Consider the following 13171-nt stretch of genomic DNA (forward strand, 5'->3'; position numbering starts at 1 on the left):
GTTAAAAAAGCGCGGCGTGAGTTCGGTGTTATCCCCGGCCGAGGTTGTCGCGGTCCGGGCCTCCTCCGCCGGCCTCCCTCTGGGAGGTTTAGGCAAATGAGCCCCAAGGAGGAGGGACAACAGGGGGAGACCGAGGCGGCCACGCAGCGGGGAGCACGCATTTGGGGGAAAATATGAGAGGCGTCCGGCCGCGGAGGGTCAGGATTATCGTCCCGGCACTCTGGGAGGCCGAGGCGGGAGGATTGCTCGAGGTCGGGAAGTCGAGGCCAGCCTGAGCAAGAGCGAGACCCCGTCTCTACTAAAAATAGAAAGAAATTAATTGAACCAGTAAAAATATATAGAAAAAAACGAGCCGGGCGTGGAGGCGCACGCCTGTCGTCCCAGCTACTCGGGAGGGAGGCTGAGGCCGGAGGCTCGCTCGAGGCCAGGAGTCGGAGGCTGCTGTGAGCTACTAAAAAAAGACACGGAAAAGCGAAAAATTCATTCTCATTCTTTTATTTTTTTGAGACAGAGTCTCGCTCTGTCGCCCGGGCTGGAGTGAGTGCCGTGGCGTCAGCCTCGCTCACAGCAGCCTCCACTCCTGACCTTGAGCAATCCTCCCACCTCAGCCTCCCTCCCGAGTAGCTGGGACTACAGGCATGCGCCTCCACGCCCGGCTCATTTTTTCTCTATATTTTTAGTTGGCCAATTAATTTCTTCCTGTTTTTAGTAGAGACGGGGTCTCGCTCTTGCTCAGGCTGGCCTCGAACTCCTGACCTCCAGCGATCCTCCCCTCCTCGGCCTCCAAGAATTAATTAATATTATATATATATATATATTTTTTTTGTTTCTTCTGTTTTTTTCAGTTGGCCAATTAATTTCTTTCTATTTTTTTAGTAGAGACGGGGTCTCGCTCTTGCTCAGGCTGGCCTCCACCTCCCGACCTCCCTCCTGGGCCTCCCCCAAACCCGGCCTTTCGGGGACTTGGGAAGTCTGTAACCCCAAAAATGTGACACGCGGGTTGAGTGTTCCAGACCGGGGGTGACGAGAGGGGGACAGGCTGGGCGGGACGGGGGACCCTCCCCGGCCTCCACTCCCTGTCCCCACCCAGGCCCAGCCCGGGCGGCCCTGGCGCGGGTCACTCCTGCCCTCTGTTGGCGACCGGTGGCATCGCATGCAGGGAACCCCCGGGTGACCCGTCCGGTCCCCTGTCCCCGTCCCTGTCCCCGCCGGGCCAAATCCCCCCGGACAGCTGGTTCCCGGGCAGTGGAGGCCAGAGCCTCCTTCTTACACCTGCATGGAAACGCAGAGGCTCAGAGAGGGCTAGCGACCTGCCTGGGGTCACACAGCACGAGGGGACTGTGAAAAAAGAGACCCGCCGCCGGCTCTGGCCTTCCAGGCCTCCGTCCGGAGACAAGGGACAGCCTCGCTGGCCTCCAACTCCTGGCCTCCAGCGATCCTCCCGCCTGGGCCTCCCTCCCGAGTAGCTGGGACGACAGGCGTGAGCCACCACGCCCGGCTCGTTTTTTTTCTATATATTTTTAGTTGGCCAATTAATTTCTTTCTATTTTGAGTAGAGACGGGGTCTCGCTCTTGCTCAGGCTGGCCTCAACCTCCTGACCTCACGCACGATCCTCCCTCCTCGGCCTCCCTCCCGAGGAGCTGGGACTACAGGCTTGCACCACTGCACCTGGCTAATATTTTTCTATATATTTTTCCTCGTTTAATTAATTTGTATTTTTTTATGGTAAAGACGGGGTCTCGCTCTTGAGCTCAGGCCGGCCTCGACCTCTTGACCTCAATCGATCCTCCTGCCTCGGCCTCCCTCCCGAGTAGCTGGGACGACAGGCATGCGCCACCACGCCCGGCTCATTTTTTTTTTCTATATTTATTTTTCCTCGTTCAATTAATTTCTTTTATTTTTAATAGAGACGGGGTCTCGCTCTTGAGCTCAGGCTGGCCTCGACCTCCCGACCTCGAGCGATCCTCCCTCCTCGGCCTCCCAGAGAGCCGGGACGGCGGCCGTGAGGCTCGCTCAGAGTCCTGGCCTCCAGATGACCCGGGCCGGGGCGGAGAAAAGAGGCTCCGAGGCCCAGGGAGGCCCCCGAGCCGGCGGAGAGATTGGCACGGGCCTCTACCCTCCGCCTGCAGGAATTCGAGGCCTCCCTCCCTCCCTCCCCGGCTCATAAACCCGCCCTTCCTCCTCCCGCCAGCTCGGGAGGGTCACCCGCCGGTCACCCTCGGGAAAAGCCGTTCCCGGAGGCCCCCGCCAGCCGCTCGGGGTTGAGGCCCCGAGATCATGCAGGCCTTGGAGGCCGAGGCCCAGTTCTTGAGGACCCTGGAGGCCGCTTACTGCAAAGAGGCCGCAGGTAGAGGCCCATGTGGCCTCCTCTTGTCCCCTGTCCCCTCTGAGCACAGAGGCCCCCCCGGGCCCGGAACGAGCCTCTTGAGAGCGGGCTGGCCTCAACTTTTAGAGGCTGTGCCGGTCTCTGTGCAGGACTCCGAGCCCGGCGTGGAGGCTGGGCCTCCGAGTTGAGGCTGGAGGCCGGGCCTCAATGCTGGGTCTCCCCTGCTATTATTCCAGGGCTCCACGGTGGGGGGGGGACAGGAGGGCGCTTGAAAGGTCCCCGAGTCCCAACAGGCGACATGGAGTCCGGTCCCCCCCGGGCAGGGTAGAGGCTGGAGGCTGGAGGCTGGGAGAGGCCATTGCTGGCCGGGGCCTCCTGGAAGTCCTGTTTTTTTTTGTTTGTTTTTTTTCTTTTGGTTTTGGAGACAAGAGTCTCGCTCTGTCGCCCGGGCTGGAGTGAGTGCCGTGGCGTCAGCCTCGCTCACAGCAGCCTCCGAATCCTGGCCTCCACCAATCCTCCTGCCTCGGCCTCCCTCCCGAGTAGCTGGGACTACAGGCATGCGCCTCCACGCCCGGCTCGTTTTTTTTTTTTTCTATTTTTATTTGCCCAGCTTATATTTTTAGTTGAGACGGGGGAGTCTCTGCTCTCGAGCTGAGGCCGGCCTCCGACCCCCGGCCTCCACCCTCGAGCCATCCTCCTTCCTCGGCCTCCCAGAGTGCCGGGGTGACAGGCGTGGGCCTCCGGACTTCGGGGACGTGGCCTGAGTGAGTCTGGGGCGTCCGGGTGGCGTCCCTGGGGTTTTTTCGGGACACGGCCCAGAGGAGCCCGGCGAGGGGGTCGAGGCTGAGAGTGGAGGCCGCAGCCTCAACGGCCCCTTCCGGCCACCGGGAGATGTTTGTCGCCTGCTTATCTGGGGCCCGTGACTGTCCCCAACCGTCGTCTCTGCTTATCAGCCGCCAACCCGCCTTGTGACCCGGGGGGGGGGGGTTGGCGGGGGTGGGGACCGCCCGGCCCCGTCTACACCCGCTGACCCCAACCCCGGGCCCGCTTGTCCGCAGGGACGGGGCTCGGTGGCCGCCACGTGGCGATTTTTTTGCACGGAGGAGGAAAATGAATCCCTCTCTCCGTGCCTCAGTTTACCCTCTGTGCCCATTCACCCCTTCCCCTCCCCCCCGGGGGAAGCCGGGTATCCACATTAGAAGAGCCGGGGACTTGGGGTGGCCGGGTGACACCCCCCAAAGTTCCCCGTCTTTTGGGGGGCCGCCCAGGACTCAGGGGTTGTGTGGACTTCGGTCCTCCGGAGGCCCAGAGAGGAGGCTCAGGGGAAGGTGAGAATAGAGGCCGAGAGAAATCGGGGTGACCCCTCCGTGACCCCCCGCCGCCCTGTGGCCTCATGGGGGGGAGGGGACAGGACTGGGTAACGGGGGAGGGGACAGGTCTTTGCTGGGGGGCAAAGGTCACCCCGCCCCGGTGCATTCTGGGAGGAGTGACACCCCGATGGTGGCCGGGGACATCGGGCCACCACCGGCCGCCCCAAATCTGATCGGGGACGCAGGGTCCCCGTCCCCCCCGGGCCGGCGGCCTCCACCCAATGCGGCCTCCACCCCATGGGGCCTCCCTGCCTCCACTTGTGGCTTTCTTCCCAGCTCGGGCTGCGACCCTTTCTCCTTCTTGGTTTTGTAAGGAGGGGAAACAGAGTCGCGCCCTGTCGCCCGGGCCGGAGTGAGCGCCGGCCTCGCTCGCAGCGGCCTCCGACTCCTGGCCTCAATCAAGCGAGCCTCCCGCCTCGGCCTCGCTCCCGAGTAGCTGGGACGACAGGCATGCGCCTCCACGCCCGGCTCGTTTTTTTTCTATATATTTTTAGTCGTCCGGCTCGTTTCTTTCTATTTTTTTTAAATAGAGACGGGGTCTCGCTGTGTGGCCCAGGCTGGCCTCCAACTCCTGACCTCGATCGAGCGATCCTCCCTCCTCGGCCTCCTCCTGAGTAGCCGGGATGGATGACAGGCGTGAGCCTCCACGCCTGGCTGACTACTGACTCTCTTTAAACCGGGGGCTGCCCGAGTGGAGGCTCAGGGAGGTCGAGGCTGAGCAGGGCCGGGGACGGGGTGGCGGTGGGGACTTGGGGAGGCCCCGACCTCGTCCCTGTTCAGCCACGAAGGCCGCCCCCCCACGGCCGACATTGCTTCCGCCGCACGCCGCCCTTCCCTTCCTTGAAATGCCCGGCTTGGAAAACTCCTACTCTACCTGCAAAACCCCATGCGGCCTGCCCCGGCCGGCGAGAAAACACACACACAGAGGCCGCCAACCGAGCGTCCCCACCCCCAGCCGATGTCGCCGCGGCCACGCGCCGCCCTTCCTCCCCTCGAAACGCCCGGCTTGGAAAACTCCTACTCGACCTGCAAAACCCCACCCGGCCTGCCCTGCCCAACCCGAATTAACCCTGAAGCCTGTTTCCATCAGACGGACTTTTTTTTCCCCCCAGATAAGCCTTATCTTGTTGAGGCTGGTTTCTTTGGCCTCCCCACCCGGCCTCCCTCTCTCTCTCTGGGGACATTGACTGTCATGGCCGCCCCCGACCCCGGGGGGCCCTGGCGGGGGCGGGGCGACGACCCGCACGAGGAGGTGGCCTCACTCGGGTCGCCCGCGGGAGGACAGCTGAGGAGGATCCAGGCCTCCACCCTCCTGGGCCTCCGCGGAGGCCTCTTTTCTAACGACGTGCTTGGTGGCAACGGTCGGGGCGGGGGGTTGGGGTGTCTGGAATCTTCCAGAAGCCCTTGGCCTCCAATCGAACCCCGGGTCCAAGCCGGGCGTGGTGGCGGCTGAGGCCTGTCGTCCCAGCTCCTCGGGAGGGAGGCCGAGGCGGGAGGCTCGCTGGAGGCCAGGAGTTGGAGGCTGCTGTGAGCGAGGCTGACGCCACGGCGCTCACTCCAGCCCGGGCGACAGAGCGAGACTCTGTCTCACAAAATAAAAAACAACCCCAGGGTGGAGGCCCTGGGCCTCCAGACTCGGGCCTCCACGGCCGGCCTCCGCGTGGATCTGGGCCTCCCATCCCGGGACTCCAGAGAGAGACAGAGACGAGACAAGCGACTGTGGACACACGTGACATTTATTGGCAGCCGTCGGAGACCGAGGAGGCCAGGGGTGGAGGCCTGGCGGAGCCTCGAACGGCGCGGCGGAGGCCGGTTCCTTTTCCGGGGCTCGGTGACAAGTGCCACCGCTGTCCCCAGCTCGTCACTGGGGCCGTCTGGCACGGCAGCCCCCGGGCCCGCTTGCCGCGGAGGCTCGGTGCGGAGGCCGGGTGCGGAGGCCGGGCGCGGAGGCCGGGCGCGGAGGCCGGGCGCGGAGGCCGTCAGGGCGACTGGACCATGCGTTTCTGGGGGTCGAAGACGTAGCGCTTGAAAGAGAGGCTGAGGGTCACGTGCTGCTGGGCTGCGGCCTCCGCCTGCTCCGTGGCCTCCTCCTGCCCGGGGGAGGCCGAGGCTGCCTCCCCGCGGCCCGCCCGGCCTCGCCTCTTGGGAGCCGGGGCCAGGATCCTCTTGGCCTCCTCGCTGAGGCCGCCTGCGAGGACACAGAGGAGAGGCCGGTCGGAACTGGAGGCCGGGCTGGCCTCCAACCCCAACCCCTGCCTCCGCTGCCCGGCCTCCTGTCCCGACCTCCCACTCAGCCTTAACTGGAGGCCGAACTCAGACTCTTTGTCTCTCAGGCTTGTATATATGTTTTTGAGACGGGGTCTGGCTCTTGCTCAGGCCGGCCTCCAACTCCTGGCCTCGACCGAGCCTCCCTCCTCGGCCTCCAAGAGTTCCGGGACGACAGGCGTGAGCCTCCGCCGCGTCCGGCCAGGGACTCGGCCGTTCAATTTGCTCTTCTGAGACGCCCAGAGAGTCCGGTGGTGACGAGTGTCACCCGGACCGGCTCGGACTCCCCCGGTGGCCTTTTGTGCCCGGTCGGGAGGCAGAAAGAGGAGACGGCGGCCAGCTCCGGCCTCCGGCCTTGCAGCTTAGAACATTCTGGAACAGGCCGGGCGCGGTGGAGGCTCACCCCTGTTGTCCCGGCACTCTGGGAGGCCGAGGCTGGAGGATCGCTCGAGGCCAGGAGTTTGAAACCAGCCTGAGCAAGAGCGAGACCCCGACTCTACTATAAATAGCAAGAAATTAATTAGAAAAATAAAAATATATAGAAAAAAAACGAGCCGGGCGTGGTGGCGCATGCCTGTCCTCCCAGCTACTCGGGAGGGAGGCTGAGGCAGGAGGATCGCTGGAGGCCGGGAGTTGGAGGCCAGCCTGAGCAAGAGCGAGACCCCGTCTCTACTATAAAAATAGAAAGAAATTAATTGGCCAACTAATAATAACTAATAATAATAATCAATTAGCCGGTCGTGGAGGCGCATGCCTTGTAGTCCCAGCTACTTGGGAGGGAGGCCGAGGCAGGAGGCTCGCTGGAGGCCGGGAGTCGGAGGCTGCCGTGAGCGAGGCTGACTCTGCCTCCCAAAAAGAAAAAAAAAGCCACCCGCCTGTGTGCTCAGGTGACAGCCCAGTGGTGACAGGGACTCCCGGGCCCCGCAGGGCGTCCCACACACGCGTGTGCGTGTGCGTGCGTGTCTGCCTCCCTGCTCGGCCTCCTCCTCCTCCCAGACCTCAAAATCGCGGCGCGGGGCGGGGGGGTAACGGGGCCCCGAGGTGACGCTCGGGGACCCGGCTGTCACCTCCGCTTCCCCTGGGAACCGTGTCTCTCCCGGGCCCGCGCTGGCCTCTGGCCTCTTCCGGCCGCCGCACAAAAGGCCCAAGCAGCGGAGGCCGCCCGGGGCGGAGGAGGGGGGAGGCCGAGGGGGGAGGCCGGGGGTCGCCGGGCAGGAATGCGCGACATTTTCCCAGGGCCTTCAAAGGCCGGCGGGTGGCGGGTCCCCGGGGGGTGGCGGGGGAAGGGAGGGGACCGGACGGGGGACGATTTTGGCGGCCGGCCTCCACGGTGGGAACCAGACCCCGGAGGTCGAGGCTTGGAGGCCGAGGTCGCTCCGGCCTCTCGGAACTCAGCACGTCCTTCCTCCCCCCGTGGCCTCTGCGAGGCCGCCTTGGAGGCCGGGGACAACGGGGGGACAACGGGGGGACACAGTGGGGTCTCCCTTTGGGGGTGACGTGGCGAGGCCGGGCTGGGGTGACAGGAACGGAGGCCGGAAGTGTCGAGGCTGAGGACGGGCACGACTGTGACGCTCGGTGGCTTTCCGTGTTTTTGTTTCTGTTTTTGGGACAACAGTCCCGTTCTGTCGCCCGGGCGGGAGTGAGCGCCGTGGCGTCAGCCTCGCTCACAGCAGCCTCCGACTCCTGGCTTCCAGCGAGCCTCCTGCCTCGGCCTCCCTCCCCAGTAGCTGGGACTACAGGCACGCGCCACCACGCCCGGCTCGTTTTTTCTATTTTTATTTATTTGGTTAATTTATTTGTATTTTTGGTAGAGACGGGGTCTCGCTCTTGCTCAGGCCGGCCTCCTCGGGGCAGGAGTGGAGGCCGGGCCTCCCGTGGAGTCCGAGGTCGGAGGTCGGGGTGGGGGGACTAGGAACCCCCCCGGATCTCGGCGCCCCGGCCTCACTCGCCCAGTGGAGGGCCCGGCCTCCTCCGCCGCCTAAAGGGAGGCCCGGAGCCTCCGCCCTACGCGAGGCCCCGGGTCTGTCCGGGCTCTGGGTTGAGGTCGAGGCTCGGAGGCTCTTCGGGCCAGAGTCGCGGGGGACGCGGGGGACGGCCTCTACCCCTGGCTTCTCTGCCCGGCCTCTCTCCCTGGCCTCTACCCCCAGACTCTACCCCCAGCCTCTTTCCGTGGCCTCTACCCTCAGCCTCTACCCCCAGCCTCTCTCCCTGGCTTCTCTCTCTAGCATCTACCCCTGGCCTCTCTCCCCAGACTCTTTCCCTGGCCTCTACCCTCAGCCTCTACCCCTGGCCTCTCTCCCCGGCTTCTCTCCTTGGCCTCTACTCCCCAGTCTCACTCCCTGGTTTCTACCTCCAACCTCTCTTGCTGGCCTCTACCCCGAGCCTCTACCACTGGCTTCTCTCCCTGGCTTCTACCTCCAGCCTCTACCTGCGGCCTCTGTCGCTGGCTTCTCTCTCTGGTATCTACCCCTGGCCTCTCTCTCCAGCCTCTCTCCTTGGCCTCTACCCCCAACCTCTCTTGCTGGCCTCTACCCGCAGCCTCTACCACTGGCCTCTCTCCCCAGCCTCTACCCCTGTCTTCTCTCCCTGGCCTCTACCCCCAGCCTCTACCCCTGGAGTCTCTCCCCAGCCTCTACCCCTGGCTTTTCTCCCTGGCCTCTACCCGCAGCCTCTTTCCCCAACCTCTACCCGGGAGTCTCTCCCTAGCCTCTCTCTCTCACTTCTCTCTCTGGCCTCTACGCCTGGCCTCACTCCCTGGTTTCTATCCCTGGCCTCTACCCCCAGCCTCTATCCCTGGAGTCTCTCCCCAGCCTCAACCCCTGGCCTCTCTCCCCAGCCTCTAACCCTGGCCTCTCTCTCCAGCCTGTACCCCTGGCCTCTACCCCTGGAGTCTCTTCCCCAGCCTCTAGCCCGGACTCTCTACCCGGCCTCTACCCAGGGAGTCGCTCCCCAGTCTCTAACCCTAGCCTCTCTCCCCAGCCTCTCTCCCTAGCCTCTAACTGTGGCCTCTCTCCCCAGCCTCTAACTGTGGCCTCTCTCCCCAGCCTCTAACTGTGGCCTCTCTCCCCAGTCTCTAACTGTGGCCTCTCTCCCCAGTCTCTAACTGTGGCCTCTCTCCCCAGCCTCTAACCCTAGCCTCTCTCCCCAGTCTCTAACTGTGGCCTCTCTCCCTAGCCTCTACCCCTGGCTGTCTCTCCCCAGCCTCTACCACTGGCTTCTCTCCCTGGCTTCTACCCCCAGCCTCTCTCCCCCAGCCTCCCCTCCCAGCCTCCCCTCCCAAACACCCCCCGTCCCCTCCCCCCTGGAGCGAGACCCCCTCGCTCACCGCCCCCCTTCCCCTCGGACCCGGCACCTCCCCAGAACGGACTCCGAACACCGGAACCGCGACCTCCGCAACCTTGACCCTTGCCCGGACCGCATCCCGACCTCGCCACCCTCCACGGCCTCCCTGCTTGGCCTCCGCCGACCCCCGCGAAGCCGGGATCGGGGACCGAGCCTGCCTGTCCCCCCCCGGCCCCGCCACTCACCGGGGACGCTGACCTTGAACTTGCCGCTCTGGCCGAAGGCGCCCTCGATGAGGCCGAGCTCGCCGGTGGACAGGCGCACGCGCAGCCCCGCGAACGGCTGGATGTTCGTCTCCTTCTTGAACAGCGAGCGCCCGATCACGCCGCCCTCGCCCGTCGCCTGCGGCCGGACAGTCCGTCGGCGGCGGGGAAGGAGCGGAGGCCCGGCCTCCACCCGCCCCGTTCCGGCCTCCGGCCTCTAGACTCGGCCTCTACCCGCGGCCTCTACGCCCGGCCTCCACTGGGGCCCTGGATGATGGCTGGTGGGGAAAGGCTGGTGTTTTTCTTCCTGTCCCTACTTCCAGCCTCTAGACTTGGCCTCTACCCTCGGCCTCTACGCCCGGCCTCCACTGAGTCCCTGGATGATGGGGGCTGGGGAAAGGCTGGTCTTTTTCTTCCTATCCGTATCTCTGGCCTCTACCCTTGGCCTCTAAGCCCGGCCTCCACTGAGTACCTGGATGATGGGGGCTGGGGAAAGGCTGGTCTTTTTCTTCCTATCCGTATCTCTGGCCTCTATCCTTGGCCTCTACGCCCGGCCTCCACTGAGTCCCTGGATGATGGGGGCTGGGGAAAGGCTGGTCTTTTTCTTCCTATCCGTATCTCTGGCCTCTACCCTCGGCCTCTATGCCCAGCCTCCACTGGGCCCCCGGAAGAAGGGTGGTTGGGAGTGGGGAAAGGCTGGTGTTTTCCTTCCCATCCCTATCTCTGGCCTCTACACTCGGCCTCCACTGGGACCCTGGATGGGGGCTGGGGAAAGGTTGGTCTTTTTCTTCCCATCCCTACCTCTGGCCTCTACCCTCGGCCTCTATGCCCAGCCTCCACTGGGGCCCTGGAGGGGGGCTGGGGAAAGGCTGGTGTTTTTCTTCCCGTCCCTACCTCTGGCCTCTACCCTGGGCCTCTATGCCCAGCCTCCACTGGGGCCCTGGATGGGGGCTGGGGAAAGGTTGGTCTTTTTCTTCCCATCCCTACCTCTGGCCTCTACCCTCGGCCTCTATGCCCAGCCTCCACTGGGACCCTGGATGGGGCCTGGGGAAAGGTTGGTCTTTTTCTTCCCGTCCCTACCTCCGGCCTCTACACTCAACCTCTACCTGCGGCCTCTACGCCTGGCCTCCCCTGGGGCCCTGGATGATGGGGGCTGGGGAAAGGCTGGTGTTTTTCTTCCCATCCCTATCTCTGGCCTCTACCCTCGGCCTCTACCCCCGGCCTCCCTTGGAGCCCTGGATGATGGGTGGTGGGGGTGGGGAAAGGCTTGTCTTTTTTTCCCCATCCCTACCCCCGGCCTCAACCTCTGGCCTCCCCTGGTCATTCTTTTATTCCCATCCCTATCTGCAGCCTGAACCTCTGACCTCTACGCCCGGCCTCCCCTGGGACCCTGGATGGGGGATGGGGGTGTGGAAAGGCTCGTGTTTTTCTTCCCATCCCTACCTCCGACCTCTACCCCCAGCCTCTACTGCCGGCCTCTACCCCCAGCCTCTACTGCCGGCCTCTACTCCCAGCCTCGCCTGGGGCCCTGCATGGGTGGTGGGGAAAGCCTCTTCTTTTTTTTCCCATCCCTACCCCCGGCCTCAACCTCTGGCCTCTACCCCCAGCCTCTACCCCCAGCGTCCCCTGGGGCCCAGGATGGGTGGTGGGCGGTAAAGGGGGGCCTTTGCCCGCTCTGCCGTCTCCCTGCGGCTTCCCGGGGCCGAGGGGTCGGACACCCAAAGCCACTTCGGCAGTGGGACCAGCCGGAGGCCCAGTGGGGAGGCCGGCCTCGGCCGAACGGCGGCCCAGCTTCCTTTCTTCCCCTGGGACTCCAGGCGTGCGCCTCCACGCCCGGCTCGTTTTTTTCTATATATTTTTAGGCGTCCAGCTCGTTTCTTTGTATTTTTTTTTTAGCAGAGACGGGGTCTCGCTCTTGCTCGGGCTGGCCTCCACCTCCCGGCCTCGAGCGAGCCTCCCGCCTCGGCCTCCCAGAGTGCCGGGATGACAGGCGTGAGCCTCCGCGCCCGGCCTCCCTGCCCTCATAACCTCCACGCTGCCTACTGGGGCAGCGGGCACAGAGAGGTCATGCGCCAAGCCCAGGGTCACACAGCTCGTGGCTGTAAGTCCCAGCCGTGTGGCTCTTCCAGCGTCTACGCCGCGGCCGTTTCACCCCCTTCCCCGTTTCTCCCGGAGACCGGAAAGCGTGTGCCACGCGCGTCCGTGAACCCGCGTTTGAACAAACAGAGATAAACCAAACCCAGCCTCGCAGACTGTCACCCCGGCACTCGGGGAGGCCGAGGCGGGAGGATCGCTCGAGGTCGGGAGTTGGAGGCCAGCCTGAGCAAGAGCGAGACCCCGTCTCTACTAAAAAAATAGAAAGAAATGAGCTGGACAACTAAAAATATATATGGAAAAAACAAGCTGGGCGTGGTGGCGCATGCCTGTCGTCCCAGCTACTCGGGAGGGAGGCCGAGGCGGGAGGATCGCTCGAGGCCAGGAGTTCGAGGCCAGGCTGAGCAAGAGCGAGACCCCGTCTCTCCAAAAAATACCAAATAGAAATAAATTAATCGACCATCTAAAAATATATAGAAAAAAAACGAGCCGGGCGTGGAGGCGCGTGCCTGTCGTCCCAGCCACTCGGGAGGGAGGCCGAGGCGGGAGGCTCGCTCGAGGCCCAGGAGGTCGAGGCCAGCCTGAGCAAGAGCGAGACCCCGTCTCTACTAAAAAAAAAAAAAAAAAATACAAGGAAATTAATCGACCCATTAACAACAGTTACAAAAAAACGAGCCGGGCGTGGGGGCTCACGCCGCCTGTGGCCCCAGCCGCCCGGGAGGGAGGCCGAGGCGGGAGGCTCATCGCCGGAACCCAGGATTCGGAGGCCGACGCCGCGGCGCTCAGCCCGGCCCGGGCCGCAGAGCGAGAATCTGTCTCATAAAAAAAAAAAAAACAGAAAAGAAAAGAGAACGCGAGGCGGGCACCGGCCCCCGAGTCCAGCCTCGAAACCTCCCGGAGAAAACGGAGGCCGGTCCGGATGATTCATGGCCGCAGATAAAAGGCGGCCGCGGCCGTCCCGCCCGGTGACGGCTGGCGGGTGAGAGACGCGATAAGCATCTGCATTCCGCCCGCCCTGGCCGCTCGGGACCAGAGGCTCCGCATTCCTGCGAGCCCCGCGCCCCCCACGCTTCTGGAAGCTTCCGCCCCGCTGGGGCCCGGCCGGCGCGTCTGCCCGGGACGCCGCCTCCCTGCCTTTCCCCCCCCAGTCTCCTCGGAGGGACAAGAGACGGGAGGTGGGAACCCTGACCCCCGACCCCCGACCCCGCCGACTGTCACCCTGAGACAGGGCAGGGGCGGGAGGGAGACGTCCCCAAATCGGACGGCTGGCCGCTGCCTGTCCCTCTGTACGGTCGCTGCCTGTCCCTCTGTACGGCCGCTGCCTGTCCCTCTGTACGGCCGGTCGCTGCCTGTCCCTCTGTACGGCCGGTCGCTGCCTGTCCCTCTGTACGGCCGCTGCCTGTCCCTCTGTACGGCCGCTGCCTGTCCCTCTGTACGGCCGGTCGCTGCCTGTCCCTCTGTACGGCCGGTCGCTGCCTGTCCCTCTGTACGGCCGGTCGCTGCCTGTCCCTCTGTACGGCCGGTCGCTGCCTGTCCCGCTGTACGGCCGGTCGCTGCCTGTCCCTCTGTA

General features: G+C 64.4%; 2 protein-coding genes across 3 annotated transcripts in view; one reads left to right on the forward strand and one right to left on the reverse strand.

Annotated features, from left to right (window-relative positions):
- MGLL (monoglyceride lipase) overlaps positions 1-13171 on the forward strand; it is a 401877-nt gene that overhangs the window by 119635 nt on the left and 269071 nt on the right. The window lies entirely within an intron of this gene.
- The window catches only part of EEFSEC (eukaryotic elongation factor, selenocysteine-tRNA specific), an 86341-nt gene continuing 78585 nt past the window's right edge, over positions 5416-13171 (reverse strand). Inside the window, exons 6-7 of one of the 2 annotated variants that reach the window (XM_075995935.1) lie at positions 9503-9646; positions 5416-5885 (exon numbers count right to left, since the gene is read on the reverse strand). In XM_075995935.1, coding sequence (XP_075852050.1) covers positions 5742-5885; positions 9503-9646 — 288 coding nt within the window. In that variant the 3' untranslated portion in view covers positions 5416-5741. Of the gene's footprint in view, positions 5886-9489; positions 9647-13171 lie in introns of both variants that reach the window. The other variant, XM_075995934.1, reaches the window with a different exon arrangement.

Source organism: Microcebus murinus, chromosome 20 (assembly GCF_040939455.1).
Source record: "Microcebus murinus isolate Inina chromosome 20, M.murinus_Inina_mat1.0, whole genome shotgun sequence".
NCBI classification, from domain to species: Eukaryota; Metazoa; Chordata; class Mammalia; order Primates; family Cheirogaleidae; genus Microcebus; species Microcebus murinus.